Source organism: Triticum aestivum, chromosome 4B, assembly GCF_018294505.1.
Source record: "Triticum aestivum cultivar Chinese Spring chromosome 4B, IWGSC CS RefSeq v2.1, whole genome shotgun sequence".
Lineage (NCBI taxonomy): Eukaryota > Viridiplantae > Streptophyta > Magnoliopsida > Poales > Poaceae > Triticum > Triticum aestivum.
In genome coordinates, this window is record NC_057804.1 from 666,397,124 (window position 1) to 666,424,523 (window position 27,400).

The 27,400-nt window shown below is 43.9% G+C and overlaps 1 protein-coding gene across 1 annotated transcript; it reads left to right on the forward strand.

Moving 5' to 3' along the window:
* The first annotated feature begins 7,969 nt into the window (after nucleotides 1-7,969).
* Nucleotides 7,970-9,401, forward strand: LOC123089808 (ervatamin-B). The gene is made up of 2 exons (XM_044511383.1): nucleotides 7,970-8,534; nucleotides 8,653-9,401. The coding sequence occupies exons 1-2, from the start codon at nucleotides 8,024-8,026 to the stop codon at nucleotides 9,243-9,245; spliced, it is 1,104 nt and encodes a 367-aa protein (XP_044367318.1). The 5' UTR covers nucleotides 7,970-8,023; the 3' UTR covers nucleotides 9,246-9,401.
* Nucleotides 9,402-27,400: the final 17,999 nt, after the last annotated feature.

The following is a 27,400-nucleotide window of genomic DNA, read 5'->3' on the forward strand; positions in this document are numbered from 1 at the left end:
GTTGTAGATGTTAATTTAGGGTTCATAGCTAGTACTAGATGTTGCTTAGTTAGTACTAGATTTTTAGTAGTAGTAGATGTTAATTTAGGGTTCATAACTAGTTTAGTAAGTAAATTAATAAACTAGTTGAAGTAGTTGAATTAATAGAACTAATGTATTTTTAGTAAGATAATTAATATAACTAGTTGAACTACTTTATTTTTAGAAAGAACTAGTTTTTTTCTATTTATAGTAAGTTTATATTTAGTAAGAACTAGTTGAATTAATAAAACTAGTTGAACATGTCATATTTGTTGTTATTTTTTAGTTTAAGCAATTATTCGGGATGTATTAGTGATAACTTATATGGTTTCAGGTGACCACCGTCGTCCCCGTCACCGACCCCCTCCGACATCCCAGCCGTCGTCCCCGTCACCGACCCCCTCCGACATCCCCGCCGTCATCCTAGTCACCGACCCCCTCCGACATCGAGGTGAGACCAGCCAAATATCCTTGTATATCTTGTGTTGTTGCTCAAATAGGATATGTGGTTGCCCAAGTGGCCGTTCATGTTCAGTTTACATCTCCGAGTGGCCTATGTTTTGCCGGAGTGTTGATTAATTCCCGTTCCGGCAAATTTCAGGCGCTCGAGATGTCCTTTTTAGCAAAGGTCATGCCGGATTTTTTCGTGAATTCTGGCATGACTTGTGCTAGAATATGTACAAGTTTAATCTTTGAATTATGAACGTAGGAAATGTCGTACTCGGACGACGATAGTCTCCCGGGGGAGTGTAGCTGCTGCCACGACGATCGAGGTGTGTGCGACAGGTTCGTTCAACTGGACGAAGATCGGTGCTTCAGCATTAAGCTCGAGGAGACCTTCGATTGTGAAATGGTACGCAACAACGACAAGTGTTTTTTCGTAATTAAGCATGACTTCAACTATTTCAACGTCTAATTTTCATATTTTACAATTCGACTAGCTTATCCCATACCATGCAAGATGCTATGTCTTGGAGAGGATGGGTTTTGAAGACCATGAAAATTTCGAAACAAAGAAAATACACCTAAGGACCCATCATGATATGGATTTTGAAGTAAATCTGTGCAATGCCCAGAGCGTAACCCATTTTGGTTGCCAAAATTGGGAAGCACTTTGCAAAATGTATGGTTTTTATGAGGGTATGATTGTCACCATGGATCTTGGTGATCCTGCCATCGAGCAAGACAATATGGACATTTGGGTCCTTGTTGATACGCTTCTGATTGTACTACTATGTGAGTTTCCTAAACATAGTTATTAACTAATTTATATTGTTTATTTCAAAATAGTTGATAGCTTATTTCCATTGACAGCTTATTTTGATTCTTCAAAGACTGTGCGGAAGATGGTAGATAAAACCCACTACACCGATGGCACCGAATTAACGTATAAGGAGAAAAATCATATGATCGCATTTTGTACTCTTCTTGAGAATTACAATAACTATTATCGAACTCCTCCAAATTATGGTGAATATGTGCCACTAGTGCATGTGTTGAACCACGGTAACTTCTCTGGAGATACCCTGGTAATATTTTTTACTATTACGACATCCGTGCATCTTTTGCATACTTCTAAAACTAGTACATCATTGATAAGTATGAAGTTATTATTATGTTTTTCAACAGAATCTCCCGATGGATTGTGTGCCTCATCTGATGTCTCTGCATGGTCGCCTCTCAGTTCTTAACATACTGCCAGGTAAATCTACGGAGCTCACCTGCGCATATCGGATTTCTAAAACCCGTGAACACATGTTCATCAAAGAATGGAAGAAATGTATGGATATTCGCAAGGAGGTTCTTGGAAGTAACATTCAGCGAAAGGCAAGAATTGGAGACATGCTAATTTGCATTCTCCATAATGGAGAGTTAGGGGCTATCTTGTTTTTTGCTATTTTACCTTAGAAAATGTAGTAGGTCTTAATCGAGTGTAATAGGTCCTATGAGGTACAATATGTTTATTATGTGGTAATGTGTTAGAGTTGATAATGAGGAGTACTTGTGATTACGACTAGTGATGTGATGTCATTGACGAAAATGATGATCTTGAGGAGGTGTTATATGACAATGATGTATTATGATGATAAGTTGTTAATGATATGATGATGATGATGATGATATTATATCATTGGGTGAAAGAACCGCGGATTAGTTTCAAGTGGATGTCCATCCACTTGAAACTAGTCCACGATTCTTTCACCCAGTGATGTAATAACTCATTATGATGTAAAAACAATCTCTAAATTCCTGTTGTATGAAAACTTGTGTAAAGGTGTATGAATACAACATGAAATAAAAAAGAAATAAAATACTAAATAATAGTAGTAGCGCGGGAAAGGAGAAGCGCTACTACTAATTACCAGTAGCGCTGCTCTGAAGAAGCGCTACTACTAAGTCAATTTAGCAGTAGCGTGGATCCAGGCGCGTTATTGCTAAGCATTAGCTGTAGCGCCTTATCAGTAGCGCTCCTACCTGCGCTACTGATAGGCCTAAAACCCGCGCTGCTGCTAGGCTTTTCCCTAGTAGTGCATTGCTGGATACTGATAGAGATCTTGTCCCTAACAAGAACCCCGCACTGAGCACGAAATGCATCCCTTGTCCGGATGGGTTCAATCGGCTTGCCATCACGCGTGATTGATGTAATTTCAAACCTTTCATCCGAGCACAACTTTTTCTTTGGGCCTCGTTTCTTTACCGAAGTTGAGCTCGATTCGGAGGGCTAGAGAAAACAAGAAAGATGAGAGTTAATTAATATGTGTACATATGAAAACAATGAATGCATCAATTAACTAGTCAGCACGGGCTTAACTAATATATATATACCTGGCCGGACTCGGTTCAGTCACCGGAGCCGTCATCACGGTCTCCTTCTTGTACCTCCATTGGGTCACCGGAGCCATCATGAACATAGCCCTTTTCTTGTACCGGCATAGATGGGTCACCGGAGCCATCATTATCATAGCCTTCTTCACTACCCCGTCCTTCCTGACCATCGGTGTCGTTGAGAAACGACGCAACAACATCACTTCCTTGTGCGATTATGTCCCCCAACATCGCTTCTGTTGCTTCGTCTCGGGGGTGCTCCATAGTTTCTGCAAATATTTACAACATGTCAATTATTATTCAAACATGACAGAAGGATATATATTAGTGGCAAACGTAGAACTAGCTAGCTAATCACAATAAGGAATCATATTAGTGGCCTCGACGCTTCTTCTCTAGGGTTTGGGGTGGCCTCGACAACGCTTCAAGGGTTTGGGGTGGCCTCGACACAACACTTCAAGGGTTTGGGGTGGCCTCGATGACAACGCTCTTTTAACTTGGTAAATTTGGGTGGCCTCGACAGATTTTGTCGGGTAGGGGCGCGGTGGGAGGGGGTAGGAGACCAACATCGTTTTTTCTCTAGGGTTTGGGTGTCCTCGAGAGTTCTGGTCGAAAGAAGAAGAAAACAAAGAGGAGAAGAAGAAGGAATAGAGGAGTAGAAGAAAAAAGTCTTCCACTCCTCTATTCCTTCTTCTTCTCCTCTTTTTTTTCTTCTTCCTCTTCATATTTTTTTCCGACGTCCCCCTTCATATAAATGCGGTGGAAACACTTTATGAAAATGAGGTGGTGGCCGAGCCGGGCGGTTTTCTTTCCCTTCTTCATTTTTTCCTTCGTTTTTTCTTATATGTTTGTTTTCGTTTTCACCCTACATTTTCCTAATCATATAAATTAACTACATATATATATAATCTATATATATGAACATATTTTTATGAATAAATATAATTACACATCTAAAATTTTCCTAATCTTAATACTAAACTAAACTAAAATAATCTATATATATGAACATATACATGAATTGACAAAAAAAACATAAATTGACAAAAAATACATTTATGAAAAAAAATACTATGAACATGTACACACATATATACACATAGAAACACATATACACAAAAAAATACGAAAAAGTGCTATGAAAAATGCTATGGAAAATGCAGGGCAGGGGCGGCGGGGCGGTGCGCGGCGCCAGCGCAGGGCAGGGGCGGCGGCACGGCGGCCGCGCAGGACAGGGGTGGCGCGCAGCGGCCGCGCAGGGCAGGGGCGACGGCGCGACGACCGCACAGGACAGGGGCGCGGGACGGGAGGGGCGCGGGAGCAGGCTGTGCTCACAGGGGGCAGCGGCGACGGTGAAGGCGAGCAGCCTGACGGCGTCGGTGGCGGCGGCGACGGCGAAGGCGACCAGCCTGACGGCGTCGGTGGCGGCGGAGACCGCAAGGTGGAGCAGGGGCGTCGGGCGGGGACGGCCACGAAGAGGAGCAGTGGACGTCGGGGGAGAAGTGGGGGATTTGATCAAAACTGCTATGTGTTGCTTATATAGCAAAGCCTTTAGTCTCGGTTGGTGCCACCAACCGGGACTAATGCACCCCTTTAGTCCCGGTTGTTGCCACCAACCGGGACCAAAGTCTTCTTTTCAGCAGCCCAAAGGGCGGGAAGCAGAGGGCTTTGGTCCCGGTTGATGGCACCAACTGGGACTAAAGGGGGTGCATTGGTATCGGTCGGTGCCACGAACCGGTACCAATGCACCCCCTTTAGTCCCGGTTGGTGCCATCAACCGGGACCAAAGGCCCCTGTGCTGCCCGCGTCGCAGCCAAAGTTTAGTCCCACCTCGCTAGTTGAGAGGGGCGCGCAATGGATTATAAGCCCCACTGCTGCACCCCTCTCGAGCTCCTCTCCACTATAGGCTTGCGGGCCTACTTGCTACTTGTTGGGTTTTCTGGGCCTACTACGGGCTGAATCCTGGCCCATGGATGGGCTTCTAGTCATATTCAGGCCGTGGTGGCCCAGTTGGTGGCAAAAAAAATTTCCAGTTTTTTTGTTCTCTTTTTGCTATTATTTATTTTGTTTTGTTTATACTTACAACAAAATAATTATTTATTTTATTTTGTTTGTCATTACTTATTAATTTTATTTTATGATAATTCTTTTTGCTATCAAAGCTTCTAACAAAAAAAGTTCTTTATGAATATTCTTTTTGCTTTTAATGATTTTGAACAGAAAATACTTTGATAATTTTAGTTGCATCAATTTTATATAATTTTAGTTTCAATAATACTATAGGTTGCTTATAATGTTTTGAACAGAAAATACTTTGATCATTTTAGTTTCATAAATTTTATTTATGTTATTAAACTTTATTTTTTTTATTTTGTTTCTCCTTATCTATTTTATTAAAGTTTATATTATTTTGTTTCAAATTACTTATTTATTTTATTTTATTTTGTTTCTGACTTCATTTGTTATTTTTAATGCATTTACTGATTATTTTGAGCTATAAGACCATGAACTTGAAAAGCATTTGAAATGAACTCTGAAAAGGTTCCAAGCTGGTATGGTATCATCATTTCACCCACATAGCATGTGCAAGAAAGTACAGAGGCTTACGGCAAAAACTGGATACACTTCGTGTACAAAATGGACAATCTCTTTCGAAGTATCAGGGTTTTGTGTTCACCCACATAATCAATTTACAACCCTTTCTGACTTCATTTGTTATTTTGTGTTCAAAATGCATGAACCGGGACTAAAGCACTCCCTTCTGTCCCGGTTCAAGCCACGAACCGGGACCAATGGTTGTGGGCCAGGAGCGAGGATCATTGGTCCCGGTTCGTGGCTTGAACCAGGACAAATGGTTCCACACGAACCGGGACCAATGCCCACGAGGCCCCGGCCGACCCCCTGGGCTCACGAACCGGGTCTAATACCACCCATGGGTCCTGTTCTTAAAGAACCGGGACTAATGGGCTGGCCAGGCCCAAACGGTAGTCGTGTTTTCTACTAGTGACACTTGATAACCGAACATAAGTACGTACTCGTAGTAGCTAGCTAGCAATGATTCGGTCGTACCACACAGGGGCGGAGCTACGGGGGGACGAGCGGGGGCCATGCCCCCCCAAGGGCTGCGTCGTACCTACGTATAGAGCAATATACGCCTAAGTAGATTAGGGCAGGTCAAACAGATTTTGGACTAATTGCCCCCCTCAACGGGTGCGCTGAAGCCCTGGCCCAGGAACTTTGCAAGTTAAGCCCATGTATCTGTAAGGTCAAGCCCACACCAGGGAAACAAACGGCCAGCTAGTTCTGGAAACTGACTGGCCACGATCGAGGGAATCCTCCTGAATCGATAGGCGCCGACGCACACGCACAGCACGCTCGCTGCGCGTAGCCGCCGGGAAGTTCGACCAGGGCATCCGCACAACGCATCAGGAAAAGCACCGATGGGAAAATAGTCCTGGTGAGTGTCCTTGATTCTTGATTTATACTATTCAATACCGATGAACTGGTCCGCATCTGGCTCCAGTAGACGAGCAACTTCTTGATTTAGATGCAATTAGTTAGGGCTGGCAAATTCTTGACTTATTGAAAGAAGGTACTGTTAATTTAGGCATGCGCTGAATCTATCATCTGAGTTTGTATTTCAGGTTGATTAGAAATCTACAAATACTAGTTTGTATACATGATAACGAAATTAGTTGATATACAAACTACTGATCAATATTTGTCACAAGTAAAATTTACAAAAGCTGGAATCGAAAACGAACCATATTTCTATTGCAAAATAAATATTATCTTGCATTCCTTTTTGCATGGCCATTATAGAAAAAAGTATATGTTCGTTGTCTTCTTTGCCCCCCCTATGTTCAAAACCTGGCTCCGCCCCTGGTACCACATGCTCGCTTACAGGCCGCCATGCATGTATCTTCTCCGATGGACAGAAGTCCAAATATGACTTGGTGTCTCACACTCAAATTATTTTCTGAAACGCAGGGTTTCATAACGGGAGCACAAATGACTAGCACAGCAGCTTGATCGATGTTAGGTATGAACAAACAGGTATATTATAGTAGCGTAAACTCACATTTAGTGCAAGTTGTGCAATGCGAAAAGGACACAACACTATTTACCAGAATAGTTGGTGTATACTTTGTTCTAATGTGCCATGTTGCGAGAAAAAAAACCACCACATAGAAATAAAAAAATGTAAATCTCGTGAAACAGGGATGGAACCCGCGACTCCGTGTCATTAGCATGCGCTTCCTTTGAACCAGGCCACTAAGCAAGTTCTACACACGTGTGCATACATTTTCTCTTTGACCTCGTTCACCAATTTAAATTCAAAACAATTTGATTTTTTCAGAAGGTATTTCATTGTTTCGCGAATTTCCAAAAACTGGCCGGTTTCTGAAAATCTCATTTGAAAAAAAAAACCTGCGATAGTACAGCAGCCACCCACGACGAGCTGCTGCGATGGAACTAGCTAGGCGCCCGCCTATATAAGCTGCTGCGATGGAACAGCTGATCGATGTTAGGTACGAGCAAACAAGTACTCTCTGTTCCAAAATAGATAACCCAACTTTGTACTAACTGGTCATCTGTTTTGGAACGGAGGAAGTACATTATAGTAACATAAACTCACGTTTAGTTCAAGTTGTGCAATGCGAAAAGGACACACCACCATTTAAGAAATAATAATAGACCACTAGCAGAACAGTTCGGTCTATACTTTGCTCTAATGTGCCATGTTGCGTAAAAAAGAAAAACTCAATAAATTATTCTGACCGCTCGACATTACCATGAATTTTCATTTGCTGAAGTTCGTCTTCAGTTAGTTCTATTATTTAAGTCTTTGTCGGGATCGGACATGCACCCGCGACTCCCAGTCATTAGCATGCGCCTCCTTTGAACCAGGCCACTAAGCAAGTTATTAACACGTGTGCATACATTTTCTCTTTGACCTTGTTCACTTATTTAAATTCAAAACAATTTGATTTTTTCAGACGGTATTTCATTGTTTCGCGAATTTCCAAAAATCTCGTTTGAAAAAAAAAACCTGCGACTGTACATCAGCCACCCACGACGTGCTGCTGCGATGGAACTAGCTAGGCGCCCGCCTATATAAGCATGAGGTCCGGTGCATGTATTCCAGACAAGGATACAACCTGAGCTAATCAAGATGGCTTCCTCCACGCCTTACCGTGTCCTACTCTTGTGCCTCACCACTTTCCTGCAGGCATGGCTTGCTGCGGCAAAATACCCGCCGCATAACCCACCGCCGCCGCCCCCGCCGTTTGAGCTGCCGGAGTCCGACGTGAGGGAGAGGTTCTCCAAGTGGGTGATCAAGTACTCAAAGCACTACTCGTGCCATGAGGAGGAGGAGATGCGGTTCCAAGTCTTCAAGAACAACACCAACGCCATCGGCCAATTCGACCAACAGAATCCTGGCACCGTCGTCGGTCGCGGGTTCCGACCAACTGGGTTTCAGGTCCGTGGCTCGGGCGGGGTCCGTATGAACAGGTTCGGCGACCTCAGTCCCAGGGAGGTCATCCAGCAGTTCACCGGGCTCAACACCACCAGCTTCAATGCCACGTCACCCACCTACCTCCCCTACCACTCCTTCAAGCCGTGCTGCGTTGACTGGCGCTCCAGCGGCGCTGTCACCGGCGTCAAGAATCAAGGCACTTGTGGTAAACGGTCAAGCTATACTTTCTACTAGCAGATTTAGTTATATACTCATGCATGCTCATGGTTGCTCAATGAATTACTCGTGTCGTCGTGCGGATGGATAAAATTGTAATATGGCAGGATCATGCTGGGCATTCGCGGCGGTGGCGGCGATCGAAGGCATGAACAAGATTAGGACAGGGGAGCTGGTGTCGCTGTCCGAGCAGGTACTCGTGGATTGCGACACACGGAGCGGCGGCTGCGGCGGCGGCCACTCAGACTCGGCTATGGCCCTCGTGGCCGCCCGTGGTGGCATCACGTCGGAGGAGAGGTACCCATACGCCGGATTCCAGGGAAAGTGCGACATGGACAAGCTCCTCTTCGACCACCAGGCGTCCCTCAAGGGCTTCAAGGCCGTGCCACCCAACAACGAAGGTCAGCTGGCGATTGCCGTGGCCATGCAGCCCGTGACGGTCTACATTGACGCCAGCGGTTTTGAGTTCCAGTTCTACTCCGGCGGCATCTACCGTGGCCCCTGCTCCGCCAATGTGAACCACGCCGTCACCATCGTCGGCTACTGCGAGGGTCCCGGCGAGGGAAACAAGTACTGGATTGCCAAGAACTCGTGGAGCAACGACTGGGGTGAACAAGGATATGTCTACCTCGCAAAGGACGTGCCCTCGTCCACGGGCACATGTGGCCTCGCCACCTCGCCCTTCTACCCCACGGCTTGACCACAGGCAGCACTATGTGTGATATCTAAGGAATTGCTTCTGTTTCGTTGTGATAATGCTAAATTGTTATTTTTATTATACTTCCCTTTAATTTGATCAATAATCGGTAGACCGTGCGTGCGATAGCATGGCCTGAGTAATAAGTTTTCGAGCGAATTACACTTTTTACAAGTTAATTGTGCATTTGTGACACTACTGATTTAGCAGATGTTGTATCGACATATCCCATCTAAAAAACTTTGTACCCAATTTTACTCCATTTTAGCATTTTGCCTATTATTAGATATGAACTGCATGTTAGGTAGATACTTTTACAACAATGTGTAAAGATCTCACCACACGATCGACAATCATGTCTAGCCTTCTCTTCTCCATGTGTTCCACTCCTCGCCATCGTTGTGGTATCCTCTAGCCGCGATCATCGCCGCACACATTTTACAATCGACACCCATGAGAGAAACATGGTACAAAGTTTTAAAATAGGGTAATCTAGGAGAATGCTCATGAAATGGGTTAACTGGTTCCGCGAATGTACAAATTGGAGGTAAAAAGTAAAGTTCAGTCTGAATTTACAGATAATATGTTGGGTACTATCATGCTCGTCCGTTCTCTTCTTTGTTTCTACTTCTCTATGGGGATTATTTTTTAAAAATCAAATTTGCATGTGCGATGAGCGTCCTTACGGTACTGTTAAAGAAACATATGAAACCTCCATTTGTTAGATTGTGATGGCTGAAGATTAATTTATACTCCGACGTAGATATATAGGATTGCCACCTCTAAAATCCAGACTTGTTGTGTGTTCATTATGCACCATCCAAAGCCACGTCATCGACTTTCAACCCTTTTCTGCTTTTACTTGCCTATTTTCATGCATTTAATGATTTGTTTTGAGCTAAATGACTCTAAAATTGGAAAGCACTACAAATGAACTCTGAAAAGGTTGAAAGTTGGCATGGTATTATCATTCCACCCACATAGCATGTGCAAAAAAGTAGAGACAGTTACTGAAAGTGCTAGTTATCGACTAGAGGGGGGTGAATAGGCGATTTTTATCAAAGTCTTCAAAACCTGGAAGTTTCGAAGACAAACAATAGAAATGACCTAATTGATATGCAGCGGAAGATAACCTACAACAAGCAAGCCATAGTCAAGTATGCAATAATGTGAACGTACAAAGACTAATAGCAGCAAGATAGTAAGGATCAGGATGGAAGATAGTATGAAGCCAATCAACGATAGTAGTCAAGCAATGAAGTCAAACAGATAAGACAAATAAGCAATGACTTCACGAAGACAAACTCAAAGTAAAGGAGGGAAGGGATAGAACCAGTCACTTGTTGAAGACACAGGATTTGTTGGACCAGTTCCAGTTGTTGTGACAACTGTACGTCTGGTTAGGGAGGCTGAGATTCAACTCAGAAGACCGCGTCTTCACCTTATTCCCCTTGAGCTAAGGACACACAGTCCTCGCCCAATCACTCTGGTAAGTCTTCAAGGTAGACTTCCGAACCTTCACAGACTTCATTCACCGGCGATCCACAATGACTCTTGGATGCTTAGAACGCGACGCCTAACCGGCTGGAGGATACACAGTCCTCAAGTGTAATAAGTCTTCAGGTCACACAGACAGAAAGACTTCAGTGATGCCTAACACTCTTTGGCTCTGGGTGTTTGGGCTTTGTCCTCGCAAGGATTTCTCTCTCAAAGGCTTCGAGGTGGGTTGCTCTCAAAACGACAAAAGCCGTAAACTAACTCTGAGCAGCCACCAATTTATGGTGTAGGGGGTGGGCTATTTATAGCCATAAGGCAACCCGACCTGATATGTCCGAAATGACCATGGGTCACTAAGCAACTGACACGTGTTCCAACGGTCAGATTTCAAACACGCACGGCAACTTTATTTGGGCTACAAGCAAAGCTGACTCATCCAGCTCTGGATAAGATTTGCTCTCATTGTCTTCGCTCGAAGACATAGGATTTGGGTTGAGCATCACTTCAGTCACTCTGACTTTGTTCACTTGGACCCCACTTAATAGTGCGGTGGTTCCTATGACTCAACAAAGAAGAAAAGGAAACAACGAAACAACACAGTCTTCGCGCTCCATAGTCTTCGCTCAATGTCTTCTCATGTCATAGTCTTCAATGTGAATATCTTCACATACCACCATTGTCTTCAATGTCTTCATACATTTTTAGGGGTCATCTCCGGTAGGTAAACCGAATCAATGAGGGACACTACCTGCGTTATCCTGCAATTCTCACAAACGCATTAGTCCCTCAACCAACTTTTTCATCAGTACTCCAAAACCAACTAGGGGTGGCACTAGATGCACTTACAATCTCCCCCTTTTTGGTGATTGATGACAAACTTGTTGAAGTTTTCAACGGGAATAAAGTATGTGAAATTGTAAAGGATAGGGTATTGTCTCCATAAGAGGCAAGGGCTCCCCCTGAAGATGTGCATATAAGTAATTTACTTTTGAAATGCAAATGCACATGGCAGGTTGTACTTGAGGAGATCCTCTTAAACTTATGAAGATAATTCATCATGCATGAAATGATATAACTTAAAGAATGACATGCATAATGGAAAATGGACGTCTGCAGAATGATCTAAGTGCGGAATGATCTAAGTGCGGAAGTTATCATCGCACATGAAAGAGCAAATAAGTAGCAGACGACCATTGAGTTTAAGTGTTACAACTCAACAAACGAAATGTATCAAAAGCAAGAGTTGTAACCACTAGGCAAAATATAAAGCAACCGCCCATATGAACCCATTTGAAGACTATCAAACTCATACGCTTCTCCCCCTTTTGTCAGTAATGACCAAAAAGGTTTGAAGACATAGAGCATCTACTCGTCCTCATGAGGAGTAGTTGAAGCAGCAGGGTTGTCGTTGTCGTTTGGCGGTGCAGACGAACTTGGTGCAGTGTCGATGTGTGCAGAAGTAGGGGGTGGTGAAGTAGCATCGTCTTCATCATCGATCACATTTGCATTCATGGTTGCCGCAGAGGAAGAATAATCAGAGTCTTCAAGGGATGGAGTTCGTCGTTAGGACAGCTTTCCATGGAGGAGTGGAGTCAAACTTGAATCGTTCAGTGAAGCCATCGTCTTGAAGATCTGCTTCAGCACTGAGCAGGGTCAAACTCTTCCATGATCGCCGACAGGTTTCATGAGTGACAAATGCATTCTTGGTGGCAAGATTGCGAATATGATTTACATCCACCAAGAGACTTTGCATCTGACGCTTGAGCAAAAAATGATGCTTATCTTGTTTCTGATGCAGAGCCACAAGAAGTTCTCGGTCATTGAGGACCCGAGAGCGCTTCTTTGGCCTTTGAGAAATTGTGCTCTCAGTAGCTTCAGTTGGCGCACGATGAGGCAGACGAGTATTTCCAGCCATCGGATAGACACGCGTGACAGTTTGGACTCCTTCCATAGGCTGAGTGAAGCTTTGATGTTCAGCATTATGAAGACAAAGAGGCTTCTTCGCAGGCTCAGGGTATATGGCTTCAACTGACATATCAACCTCTGGTAGAAAGATCACATGATTGCGAGCAGAGGGCTGATAGTTGACAACAGAGTGTTGCTTGATGAGGCGCATGACCCATGGAGCATAGAATTTCAGGCCAAAAAGGTCAGATCCAGATGCAGCCAGTTGCCTGATGAAGAAATCTTGTGCATTGAAGCTGATGCCATTGAGGATGTAAAAGACCAATGTCTTCATGGCTCCTTCAAGTTTTGCAGCTGATGAATGTCCTTTGATAGGCCATAGAGTCCGCCTGATGATGTGATATATGGTGCGCGGCAGATACTCAAGGTCATCAACAAAGAACTCCTTTGGGTATTCAGCGTCATGTGGCAATGGCTTCATCACGCTCAACATCTGACTCATGTTGGGTTCAGGCTTATGGAAGATGCTCTCCAGTGCATTGCGGTGGTTTTGACAACCAGGTTCGTATAGCTCTCCGGGAGTGGATAGGCCTGTGAGCTCAATGATGTCAAGAGCTTTGGCTTCATGATGAACATTTCCGGTCATCCACTCGAGAATCCATGTTTTGTATCTCTGTTGTAGCCGCGAATGTGGAGGGTAGCATAGAATTGAAGCAAAAGTTCTTCATTCCAATGTTCTTTGTCTGTCACAAAGCTGAGCAGACCTGCATCACGAAAGCAGTCAAGTGCTTCTTCTAAGCATGGCAGTCCAGCAATGGCTTCAGTGTCGAGGCGCATATGAGGGAAAATGCGCCCTTGATCATATAGAACGCAGGAGTAATAGCTTCGCTGCTGATGACTCCAGAAACGATCAGATGATATTCTTGGCCTTGAGTAGGGGTTCTTTGAGCTGTCAAAGAAGGTGTTGTGGTTTTTGGAGCCATTTGCATTGAAGGACCCGACAGATGTGGCAGTACCTGGAAACCTTGGCAGTCTTGGCTTTGGTTTCTGGACCTGAGGCCTATGCTCAATGTGATAATCAAACTGAGGACCAGAGACAGTAGGCGGAGGGACCAAAACAGGCCATCTTACTGTGATTAGCTCGCCATGGTTGTATGCTTGCTCAATTGTATAGGGCCTTGGTGGCGGAACAGGAGCAGTGGCAGCAACAGTGGCTTCAGGCTGCACAACAGAAGCTTCAGGAGCAGTTGCAGCATTGACTTCTGGCATGTTGCTTGGTGCAGGCTCCATATTAGCTTCAGCCATGACTAAGTCATTGGCTTCATTTGTGTTGGTGGTGGCAGCCTCAATGGTTTCAACCTCCACTTGTTGAGCTGGAGGGTCTGGTACGAGCACGTTCACTTCAGGAACAGCTTCTTCAGAAATGGGGTGTGTAGAGACACGATCTTCATGATGTTCGTCATCGGCTGATGCAGCCGGATTGTCTTCAGCAGCTTGGGCTTTAGACACAGAGACATTCACAGTTGGAGTGGCTTATGAAAACACTTGACGTGCAACAGGTTGGTGGTGCACTTCTCCTTCTGGAACGCTTGGAAGAGGGACTTGAGGCCTTGGTCCTTTGCGAAGCCTTTGTAATATAGGTGACGCCTTTGGAGATGGAGTAGGCAGGACATCATCCTCTTCAACTTGCACAGATGATGTGACTTGTTGTTGTTGGGGAGTACTGGGGGAGTCTTGTTGTTGCGGGCGATCAGCCCATGATGCATCATGAGCAATTGGCGTCAGAGGACGACCAATGCTGATGATTTCGCTGTTCATGAGAACAGGCGATGATACCACGTTGTGTTCAATCTGAGGAAGAACTTCATCATCTTCAACATTGTCATGGTGACCAATGTCTTCAGCAGCGATGGGATCAGCTGCTGGAATGTCTTCAGCTTCATGAGCCTCTGTGGAAGCAGGCTCATGAACAATCATTCGTAGTTCTTGATTTGCAGATGCAGGGCGAACCACTGAGATAGGTTCAACAACAAGGGGCTCTGTGGGAGCAGCCCGATTCTTCTTGGTCTTGCGCTTCTTCTTGGAGGGAGCAGCATCAGAGGCTTCTGAGGGTTTCCATTTTCTGGCTTCAGCCTCTGCAGCCCTCGTCTTCTTCTGTTCTGAAGCAGTTGACAGGGCCTTTGGCTTCGAGCCAGTCATGCTGCTTGGGAAGACTATGTGTGGTTCATCTTGCCTTGAAGGTGCAGGTTGGACAGTGGATAGCTTCTTCTTCTTTGCAGCCATCCTGGGGTCGATGCCAGGAGGACCAAGAGCCTTGCGCTTCTCAGCCTCATTGTAGGCAAGCACACACTTGTCAGCCAGATTCTTCATGTGCTCTCTAGAGCCTCGAGCTTCTTCACACTTCTTGTGAAAGGCTTCTTTGAGCTCGTGCAGCATGATCTTGAAATTCTTGGCATCTTGCACGTTGAGCGTGGCCACATGCTTCTTGAACTGAGCCTTTTAATAGTCAATCTTGTGCTTTAGTTCGATGATGCGCTGAGCAATAGCTAGCTCAGAAGCAATAGCGCCATTGAAGGAGACGCTGAGGCCAATGGGAAGTTGCAAGTCATCAAAGCTGAGATTTGGTGTGTCAAACCACTCATCAATGAAGTTATGGATGATTGCCACGTCAAAGAGAGGCAAATTATTGAAGATCTCTGCTTCTTCCTTGCTCTTGATCAGTTGCTCAAGAGCATCATCTGCAAGATCGTCATCGCTGGACAGATCAATGTGCTCTTCATGCAAAATGGAAGCAGGAGTCAATGTCTGATCAGTACTCTTGATGATTTTCTTTTTCTTCTCCGTCTTCTTGGAGATGCGAGAAAGATCTTCAGACTGCACACTGTCTTCAGGAGGTGCAGTGGCCAGTGGCTTCACACGAGAAGCTTTTGAAGGTGCAGCTGATGTTGAAGCCTTAGTTTTATTGGGCTTCTGCGGCCTTGTAGGAGGAGCAGGGGCTTCATCAGTATCAGCATCATTATCAGAATGATCCACTTTGGCACCTTGTACCAAGATGTATGAGATGAGGCCATCAAGGTTCGTGAAGGGGCCGATCTCATTTTCTTCAGCTTCACGTGTGCCGTCATTATGGGGAGCCGAGGGACCAGGATTGAAGTCTAATCCCCATGACTTCTTGTTTTCTTTTGCCGATGCCTTTGCATACTAGAAGTTGCGCTTGAAGAGATTATCGTCACGACACAAGAGCAATGAGGATGGATCGGCATTTTCAGGTCTGTGGTCCACGGACCATACAAGGATAGAATTCTTGTGCAATAGCTTCAGCTTTGTTCTTGGGGGGAAGGCCTCGATAGAGAATATCACCCCAAGGACTCTTGATCGCATTTTTCTCAGCTTACTCCTGGGTCACGAACTTGTACTTGAACCATTGTTCAGCCCAATAGCGTCGAATCCATTGGATTCGGGTCTTGCGCGGATTGTAATCTCTTCAGTATCTGTCTTGTAGATTTCTGTGAGGTCATCAGGCAAATCTTTTGATGTTCCCCCTCGACGCTGTCTGCCACCCTTCCTTACTGATTTCTCTGCAGCCATGAACTTCAAACTGAATGGCTTCAATATGTTCAAAGGCTTCAAGGGCTTTCGCTTGCTGGTCAAACAGGAACTAGCTTCAGGAGAGTTAATGTGTTGCTGTAAGAATTCTGCAAACGAATGCAGACTATGAGAACCAAGGGATTCTCCCACGGACATGTACCTGTGACAGCATTAGAGATGCGAGGGAAGGGGAAGAGGTTATATGCATTCTCAGAAGATTTTGAAGATAAATCAGTTTGAAGACATTGACCTCATGTTGCGAAGACATTCACTTATATGTTCAGAGTTGGTTCTAGATTTGTACGAATCCGTGAATAAGTACAAGTGAGGAATCTAACTATATATGAAGCTTAAGTGAATATACTAGGTAGTATGAGATGCAGACATAATAGATCTAACATTGTGTAGACAGAAACCAATTTTGGTAAATAAGATGAATCATTGCGGATCAAAAAGATGGTAAAAATAGAGTTATATTTACCACACGAAGAACTGCTAGATGGGATGAATAGGAGACCGAGCAGTTCAATCCACCGTGCCCTAACTTGGCGACGGAGGACACCTACGGCGGCGGCGGAGAGGACGATGCCCGCGGCCGGCGTGAGGACGGCGTCGGAGAAGTCGCGGCAGCTAAGCGCTTCGTCGCCCGCGTCGTCGAGAGCTAGCGGTGGAGCTAGGGTTTTGACGAGGTGGAGAGGTGGAAGAAGGTTTTCTTGACCGCAGGGGACACGTATTTATAAGTAGGTGTGTGGCATAGCGCAATTACGCAGGTGCCCCTGTCTGTTCACATCCGTGGGACACGTGGCAAGCATGCAACATACTCAGAGTTGTCCAACGTTTCCACGCCCGCCAAGTTTGTCGGATGGTTGTTCCGGCTTCTCCGGATTTCAACAATAAAGATGAATCATTTAAAAGTACTTGATGTTTGTCTCTGTGTCTTCTGCTGACAAGGATGCAGAGAAAACATTTGACAGTTTCAATAGAATGCATATGATTTGAACGGATAGAGTTTGAGATAGAAAGCATAGAGACATTAGGGTCCGATCACATTCACTTACTTCAAAAGATTCACAAATGAAGATGTAGCAATAAGTGAATGCTGTAGAGGACAAAATACTAGTATATATATATATATATGTGTGTGTGTGTGTGTGTGTGTGTGTGTGTGTGTGTGTGTGTGAAAGCAATCAACTCAACATAGTGAAGTAAATCATGAAGATAAGTTGAAAGTTGAAGACAAATCAAATGCGAATATATTCAACAATAATGCCATGAGTGAAACACTTCAAACCAAGAAATTTGGTGGTGGCGTTACCCACCGTATAGGAAGTATTAGACCCAGACACGACGCACAATTATCGTGGCGCTCCGAAATCAAATTCCATGTTAATGTATTCACACTCAGAATGTAAGTCTTCATTGATTGAAGATATACTTTACTTCGTGTGTTGCACATCTAAGTCATCAACATGCATAAGTGTTAGGATGTGTGCCTGATCACAGGACATTTGAGGATTCCAAGATATTTAGCTCACACCGTAACCTGCAAAACCTTTTCTCATCCAAGGGCTTTGTGAAGATATCTGCCAGTTGCTCTTCAGTGTTGACGTGAATGATGTCAATATCTTTCTTCATGACATGATCTCTGAGAAAATGATGACGAATTTCAATGTGCTTTGTCTTCAAGTGCTGGACTGGATTGTTGGCAATCTTGATGGCGCTTCCGTTGTCGCAGAAGAGAGGGACTTGCTTCAGATTGATGCCATAGTCCTTGAGAGTTTGCTTCATCCACAGAAGCTGAGCACAGCAAAATCCAGCAGCAATGTATTCAGATTCAGCAGTTGAGAGTGATACACAATTTTGCTTCTTTGAAGACCAACAGACAAGTGATCGTCCCAGAAAGTGACATGTGCCTGATGTAGACTTGCGATCGACCTTGTCACCAGCATAATCAGCATCCGAGAATCCAACCAGATCAAATCTTGAGCCCTTTGGATACCATAATCCGAGTGTTGGGGTGTAAGCCAAATATCTAAGAATTCGCTTCACAGCTAAGTGATGCGATTCCTTTGGTGCCGCTTGGAATCGAGCACACATGCAAACACTAAGCATAATATCTGGCCTAGATGCACATAGGTAAAGTAAAGAACCAATCATGGAGCGGTATACCTTTTGATCGAACTCTTTACCATTGTCGTCGGGACCAAGATGGTGTTTGGCTGGCATTGGCGTCGTGTACCCTTTGCAATCTTGCATTCCAAACTTCTTCAGACAGTCTTTGAGATATTTTTCTTGAGATATGAAGACGCCATTCCTTTGCTGACGAATTTGAAGACCAAGGAAGAACTTCAGCTCACCCATCATGGACATCTGATATTGCTCTTGCATCATGTATCCAAACTCATCACTATACTTCTGGTTGGTGCAGCCGAAGATAATGTCATCCACATATATTTGGCACACAAACAGTTCACCATCATATGTCTTCGTGAAGAGTGTGGGATCGAGGGATCCAGGTTTGAAGCCTTTGCTCTTCAGGAAGTCTTTGATTGTATCATACCAAGCGCGAGGAGCTTGTTTGAGGCCATACAGTGCTTTGTTTAGTTTGTACACCATATCAGGATGTTTTGGATCTTCAAAGCCAGGTGGTTGAGCAACGTACACTTCTTCTTCAATCTTGCCGTTGAGGAATGCACTCTTCACATCCATTTGATATAGCAAGAAGTTGTGGTGATTAGCATAGGCTAGCAGTATGCGAATAGCTTCAAGCCTTTCTACAGGAGCAAATGTTTCATCGAAGTCAATTCCTTCAACTTGAGTGTATCCTTAAGCCACAAGACGTGCTTTGTTTCTGACGACTTGACCATGCTCATCTTGCTTGTTTCGATATATCCATTTAGTGCCAATAATGTTATGCTTGTGAGGGTCAGGGCGCTTGACAAGTTCCCAAACATTATTCATCTTGAACTGTTGAAGTTCTTCTTGCATGGCTTGAATCCATTCAGGTTCCATAAAGGCTTCAGCAACTTTCTTGGGTTCTGATATTGACACAAATGAAAAATGCCCACAGAAATTTGCTAACAGTGTTGCTCTTGAGCGAGTAACTGGACCAGGTGCATTGATGCTATCAATTATCTTCTCAATCTGTACTTCATTTGCAACACGAGGATGAACTGGACGAGGACCTTGCTCATGTTGATCATTGTCATCATTGGGAGGATTGTCTTCAGTCTGTGCATTGTCTTCTGATTGGTTAGGTGCAAAAATGATAAGTTCCTCTTCAGGCTGTGCTTCAGAAGGCATGATTTCACCAGTTCCCATCAGCTTGATAGATTTGCTGGGAGGAGCTTCATCTAGTGTGCTTGGCAGGAGCTCTCGTTGTGAACCATTGGTTTCATCAAATCGCACGTCCACAGTTTCAACGATTTTGTAGTGAAAGAGGTTGAAGACTCTGTAAGAGTGCGAGTCCTTTCCATAACCGAGCATGAAGCCTTCGTGAGCTTTAGGTGCAAATTTTGACTTGTGATGGGGATCCTTGATCCAGCACCTAGCACCAAAGACTCTGAAGTAACTGACATTTGGCTTCTTGCCAGTGAGGAGCTCATAGGATGTTTTGCTCAGAAGCTTGTGGATGTAGACACGGTTGATGATGTGACATGCTGTATCAATAGCTTCGGGACAGAACTTTCTTGGTGTCTTGTACTCATCGAGCATTGTTCGAGCCATCTCAATGAGGGTTCTGTTCTTGCGCTCTACAATGCCATTTTGCTGAGGTGTGTATGGAGCAGAAAACTCATGAGTGATTCCCATTGTATCCAGATAAAGATCAAGCCCGGTATTCTTGAATTCAGTGTCGTTATCACTTCTGATATGCTTGATCTTGATGCCATAATTGTTCATGGCTCGATTGGCGAATCGTCTGAAGACATCTTGCACTTCAGTCTTGTAGAGAATTATGTGCACCCATGTATATCTTGAGTAGTCATCAACAATGACGAAGCCATAGAGACAAGTTGTTGTTGTGAGGGTAGAGTAGTGAGTAGGGCCAAATAAGTCCATGTGTAGCAGCTCGAAGGGTTGAGATGTCGTCATGATTGTCTTCGAGGGGTGCTTCGCCCTAGTCATCTTTCCAGCTTCACAGGCACCACAAAAATGATCTTTCTTGAACTTGACACCTTCGATGCCTATGACATGCTTCTTCTTGACGAGTGTGTGTAAGTTCCTCATGCCAGCATGCCCCAGCCTCCGATGCCAAAGCCAGCATTCTGAAGCTTTTGCAAGAAGACATACGGCACGCTGTGGACCTGCTGAGAAATCTACCATGTATAGATCATCTTTCCTATACCCTTCAAAGACTAGAGATTTGTCAGATTCCATTAGTACAAGGAAACGATATTTTCCAAATAGCACAATCATGTTTAAGTCACAAAGCATTGAGACAGACATTAAGTTGAACCCAAAGGATTCAACAAGCATCACTTTATCCATGTGTTGATCCTTCGAGATTGCAACTCTACCTAGACCCAATACCTTGCTTTTAACAGTGTCAGCAAATGTTATTTGACTCTTGTCGGATGGACGTAAGGTTGAGTCCATGAGAAGACTTCGATCACTAGTCATATGATTAGTGCATCCGCTGTCGATAATCCATTCTGAAGCACGAGGTGTCATACCCTACATTGCAGTTAGGAGGATAGGCTTCACAAGGTATGTTGTGAAGCATAAGCATTTGATGCACACTAGGATTATCACAGCTTAGATCAAGGTTAGAACACACAGTGTGACAGGTAAACGATTCGTATGTGGAATACATAGTAAGTCATTTTATCGAGCGTCCCTTAATGTGTTTTAGGTCCCCAGCAATAGTATCAGACGCCTTTGATTGCTGGCTGGAGACCATATTCTACAAAAGAGAGTTAATTCTTCTTCACCACCCACATCTTCAGGGGTGGCTTAGAAGCAATGAGTCTAAGTGCAGCATCTGAGAATTTCGGCTTTGAAGCCCTAGCAAATAGCCTTGCAGGAGATGAATGATACTCATATGAATAAGCAGAAAAGTTCTTAGTCCTATGAACATGGCGGTTTGAGGACACACGTTCATATTCATAAGTTTGAGCACGATTTCCTGCAAAACATTGGCGTTAGGGTGACTCAATTGAGTCCTGTATTCGTATGAAGCCGTTGGACCATATGATGCCTTTGGTCTGGGGTTTGTCTTCTTCCCTGGTGGTGTCATGATGACATTCACTGGAAGATTCTCAAGACAGCTTTTGGGAACCCAGATCTTCTTCATAGGTGGTCCATTCCTGCAGTTAGTACTAATATACCTGGCAAACACTTCACCACTCTGATTTTTGAAAAGTTTATAGTTTGCATCAAAGGATTCATCAATGATAATAGGATTAGCACAGGTAAAGCCAGATAAAGTGGATGGATCCACTGAAGGTTCCTTTGCAGCAACCCATGTGGTTTTGGGATACTGCTCAGGCTTCCAGTAGGAATCATCAGCATTCATTTTCCTCTCGAACCCAACACCCTCTTTCCTAGGGTTTCGGTTCAGAATCTGCTTTTTGAGGACATCACAAAGTGTCTGATGTCCTTTCAGACTTTTATACATCCCTGTTTCAAGCAATGTCTTCAACCTAGCATTTTCATCAGCAATAGCAGTGGTATCCTCCGTAGAGGGGTTAGTTTCCACATCAGTAGTTGAAGACAATGCAACAGCAGTGGCATTGGAACATTCAGCAACAGAAGTAGCGTTATCACGCTCAATGCATTTTAAGCATGGTGGTTCAAATCCATCCTGAGCGGAACTGATCTGTTGAGCGCGAAATGACTCATTCTCTTTTTGAAGATCTTCATGAGTCGCTTTCAATTTCTCAAGCTCTTGCTTCCTTTGAAGATAATCATAGGAGAGCCTTTCATATGTGGTTGAGAGCGTCTCATGAAGACTTTCAAGTTCTTGGTACTTAGCATGAAGATTTTTTATGTCTTCTACTAAGGACTATGAACGTGTCATTTCTGCGTCCAACAGGTCATCGCTTTTGTCTAACAGTTTTTTAGTATGTTCCATAGCCCTTTGTTGTCCAGTAGCAATTTTAGCAAGTGTTTTGTAGCTGGGTTTGGATTCACAATCAGAGTCATCTTCACTTGATGTTTGAAAGTAAGCATCACGCGATTTTACCTTGGCACCACGTGCCATGAAGCAGTAGGTGGGAGCAGGATCGTCCATGTCATCAGCTTCAGCGTTGGTGTGGAAGTCATTGTCTTCAGTGTTGAAGATGGACTTGGCAACATAGGCTGTGGCTAGAGCCAGACTTGCAACGCCAGGGTCGGACTCTTTTTCAGATTCCACCTCCACCTCCTCAGAAGCAGACTCCTCCTCTGAATCCATTTCCTTGCCAACAAAAGCACGAGCCTTGCCAGATGAGATCTTCTTATGTGATGAAGACCTTGATGAGGACTTAGAAGAAGACTTTGAAGATTTCTTCTTCTTCTTGTCATCAGAATCATATTCCTTGCTCTTCTTCTTCTTCTTCTCATTGTCCCACTGAGGACACTCAGAGATATAGTGTCCAGGTTTCTTGCACTTGTGACATGTTCTCTTCTTGTTGTCATGAGTGGAAGCTTCATTATTTCTTGAGCTAGATCGTGAAGACTTTCTGAAGCCCTTCTTCTTGGTGAACCTCTGGAACTTCTTCACAAGCATGGCAAGTTCCTTTCCAATGTCTTCAGGATCATCAGAACCGCAGTCAGATTCTTCTTCAGATGAGGAAACCACTTTTGCCTTCAAAGCGCGAGTTCGGCCATAATTAGGACCATAGATATCTCTTTTCTCAGAAAGCTGGAACACATGTGTGTTGAGCCTCTCAAGTATATCAGACGGATCGAGTGTCTTGAAGTCAGGACGTTCTTGTATCATGAGGGCAAGGGTGTCAAAGAAGCTGCCAAGTGATCTCAGTAGTGTCTTGACCATTTCATGCTTGGTAATCTCAGTAGCGCCAAGAGCCTTAAGCTCATTTGTGATGTCTGTGAGGCGATCAAACGTGAGCTGGACATTTTCATTGTCGTTTCTCTTGAAGCGGTTGAAGAGATTGCGAAGAACACTGATCCTCTGGTCTCTCTGTGTAGAGACGCCTTCATTGACCTTGGATAGCCAGTCCCAGACTAGCTTTGACGTTTCCAGAGCACTCACACGGCCATACTGTCCTTTGGTCAGATGACCACAGATGATGTTCTTTGTAATGGAGTCCAGTTGAATGAACTTCTTGACATCAGTAGGAGCGACACCTTCACCAGTTTCGGGAACGCCATTCTTGACGACATACCAGAGGTCGACATTAATGGCTTCAAGATGCATGCGCATCTTATTCTTCCAGTAGGGATATTCAGTTCCATCAAACACAGGACAAGCAGCGGAGAATTTGATTATCCCTACAATCGACATAGCTAAACTGCAGGTGGTTAAACCGAATCACACAGAACAAGGGAGTACCTTGCTCTGATACCAATTGAAAGTGCTAGTTATCGACTAGAGGGGGGGTGAATAGGCGATTTTTATCAAAGTCTTCAAAACCAGGAAGTTTCGAAGACAAACAATAGAAATGACCTAATTGATATGCAGCGGAAGATAAACTACAACAAGCAAGCCATAGTCAAGTATGCAATAATGTGAACATACAAAGACTAATAGCAGCAAGGTAGTAAGGATCAGGATGGAAGATAGTATGAAGCCAATTAAAGATAGTAGTCAAGCAATGAAGTCAAACAGATAAGACAAATAAGCAATGACTTCACGAAGACAAACTCAAAGTAAAGGAGGGAAGGGATAGACTGAGTCACTTGTTGAAAACACAGGATTTGTTGGACCAGTTCTAGTTGCTGTGACAACTGTACGTCTGGTGCGGCAGGGAGGCTGAGATTCAACTCAGAAGACCGCATCTTCACCTTATTACCCTTGAGCTAAGGACACACAGTCCTCGCCCAATCACTCTGGTAAGTCTTCAAGGTAGACTTCCGAACCTTCACAGACTTCGTTCACCAGCGATCCATAATGACTCTTGGATGCTCAGAACGCGACGCCTAACCGGCTGGAGGATACACAGACCTCAAGTGTAATAAGTCTTCAGGTCACACAGACAGAAAGACTTCAGTGATGCCTAACACTCTTTGGCTCTGGGTGTTTGGGCTTTGTCCTCGCAAGGATTTCTCTCACAAAGTCTTCGAGGTGGGTTGCTCTCAAAACGAGAAAAGCCATAAACTAACTCTGAGCAGCCACCAATTTATGGTGTAGGGGGTGGGCTATTTATGGCCACAAGGCAACCCGACCTGATATGTCCAAAATGACCCTGGGTCACTAAGGAACTGACACGTGTTCCAACGGTCAGATTTCAAACACGCACGACAACTTTACTTGGGCTATAAGCAAAGCTGACTCATCCAGCTCTGGATAAGATTTGCTCTCATTGTCTTCGCTCGAAGACATAGGATTTGGGTTGAGCATCACTTCAGTCACTCTGACTTTGTTCACTTGGACCCCACTTAACAGTGCGGTGGTTCCTATGACTCAACAAAGAAGAAAAGGAAACAACGAAACAACACAGTCTTCGTGCTCCATAGTCTTCGCTCAATGTCTTCTCATGTCATAGTTTTCAATGTGAATATCTTCACATACCACCATTGTCTTCAATGTCTTCATACATATTTAGGGGTCATCTCCGGTAGGTAAATCGAATCAATGAGGGACACTACCTGCGTTATCCTGCAATTCTCACAAACGCGTTAGTCCCTCAACCAACTTTGTCGTCAATACTCCAAAACCAAGTAGGGGTGGCACTAGATGCACTTACAGTTACAAAAAAAATGGATGCACTTCGTGTACAAAATGAACAATCTCTTTTGAAGTATCAGGATTTCGGACAAAAATTCATCTGTTACAAAGGCATTTCATTTTCTTTAAACTTAATACAACCCCAGACTTATTGTGTGTTCATTATGCACCATTCAAAGCCACATTATGGACTTTTAACCCTTTTTGCCTTCATTTTGAGAACTAGTGGCACTAACAGAAAGTTTATAATTTTTTGTATCTAAAGCAGAAATATTCACAAAGAAATTCTAAATACAACAAAAAACAACTCAGAAATAAGTAAAGAAGAAAAGAAAAAAATAGAAGAAAACTAAATAATTCTTTTGAGAACTACTGGCACTAACAGAAAGTTTTTAATTTTTTGTACCTAAAGCAAAAGTATTCACAAAGAAATTCTAAATAAAGCAAAAAACAACTCAGAAATAAATAAAGCAAAAAAGAAAAAATAGAAAAAAACTAAATAAAAAAAGCCCGCCTACTAGGCCACTACGGCTTGCATACGACTAGAAACCCAACGGCAGTTGGGCCAGGATGCAGGCCCACAAAGACCAGTAGGCCTACAGGGCAGCACAACAGAGTTAGGCCCAGAAGCTTGCTATAAAGAGGAGTTCGATACTGCGCCCGCGCCAGGGCTTTTAAACAGGTGTGGCTGCTCTTTGCTAGGCGAGGTGGGACTAAACTTCCTGCCCGTTGCCTGGCAGCGCACCCCCTTTAGTACCGGTTCGTGGCTCCAACCGGTATTAAAGGGTGATCTTTAGTACCGGTTGCAGCCATGAGCCGGTACTAAAGGGGGTCGCTTCCCGCCGCCTGGCCTGGCCAAATTTGACCTTTAGTACCGGTTGATGGCTCCAACCGGTACTAAAGGTCCATCCTATATAAGCAATGCTTATGAAAATTTTAGTTTCTTCTCCTCTTCCTCTGCATTTCAACCTTGTTGCGCCGTCGCTCGTCCCCGTTGCCACGCCCGTCCCCGTCGCCGCCCCGGCCTGTCAGCGCCCCCGCCGCGCGCGGTCGCGGTCGCCGTCCCCATCGCCGCGTCCGTCCCCATCGCCGCGCGCGGCCGTCCACGTCGCGCGCGTGCCGCCCCGGCCCATCCCCGTCGCACACCGCCCCGGCACGTCCCCGTCCCTGCCACCCGTGTCGACTCCATCGCCTCACATCGCCAGCCGCCGCCCCGCTGTAAGACTGCCCCCTGCCGCACCATGGCTGCCCTCACACACACACTCAGTACACACTCACACACACAGAGAAAATGTTAGATGATTAGATTAATTAGCTAGATATTAATGTCGAATGTTAGATGAATTAGCTAGATATTAATGTTAGATGAGTTAGTTTTTTTATACTTTTAGTTATAGATGAATTATATATATTAATGTTAGATATTAGCATGAATATATATAAACTGCAGGTTGTTATCAATTTGATGAAATTGTTCAAAATGAATGCCCATGGTAAACTCTATCGACAAATCTAACAACTTGCACTGAACACTAAGGCCAAGATAACAATTTTTTTGACTCCATCACAATATTTTCTAGGACATCAAATGTTAATAATACATCATAACTCGTAGGAATAAACAACCTCGTAAAGTTTGTGCTGGCCGGTCATCTTGATTTTATTATCAGCAGTTTTCTACAAATTAATAGAACTAGTGGAATTCTATATGAGATTTGAATTAGTAAGTACTTAGTTGAATTAGTAAGTGCTTAGTTGAATTAGTAAGAAAATAAATTATTTTTATTTATATTAAGTGCTTAGTTGAACTAGTTGAATTAATAGAACAAGTTTATTTTTAGTAAGAAAATTTAGGTTGATGAGATTTGATGATAAAATTAAATTTGTACTATAGAATTAGTTTATTTTTAGTAAGAAAATTAATAGAATTAGTTTATTTTTAGTAAGCGCTTAGAGAATTAGTTGAATTAGGGTATTTATATAGTTATGCTTCTTAACCAAATGAAATGTTTGGATGATAAGATTTTCAATTAATGTTTCAACTATGAACATAGGAAATATCGTCTGACGATGAAAAGAAATTCGGTATGTGCGAATACTGCAAAGACGAGCACGACATGTGCGACACGCCTCACCTAGTTGGTGGTAGGCGCTTCAGCATCAAGATGGATGACACATTCGAAGTGCATAAAGTACGTCAAAACGACAAGTCATTTTTTCGTAATTAAGCACGACTTCTGCTTGTTTTGCTTCAACTTATAATTTTAATTTTGTACTATTCTACTAGCGTACCCCTCCCATGCAAGAATGTATGTCTTGGATATGGTTGGTTTCAGTA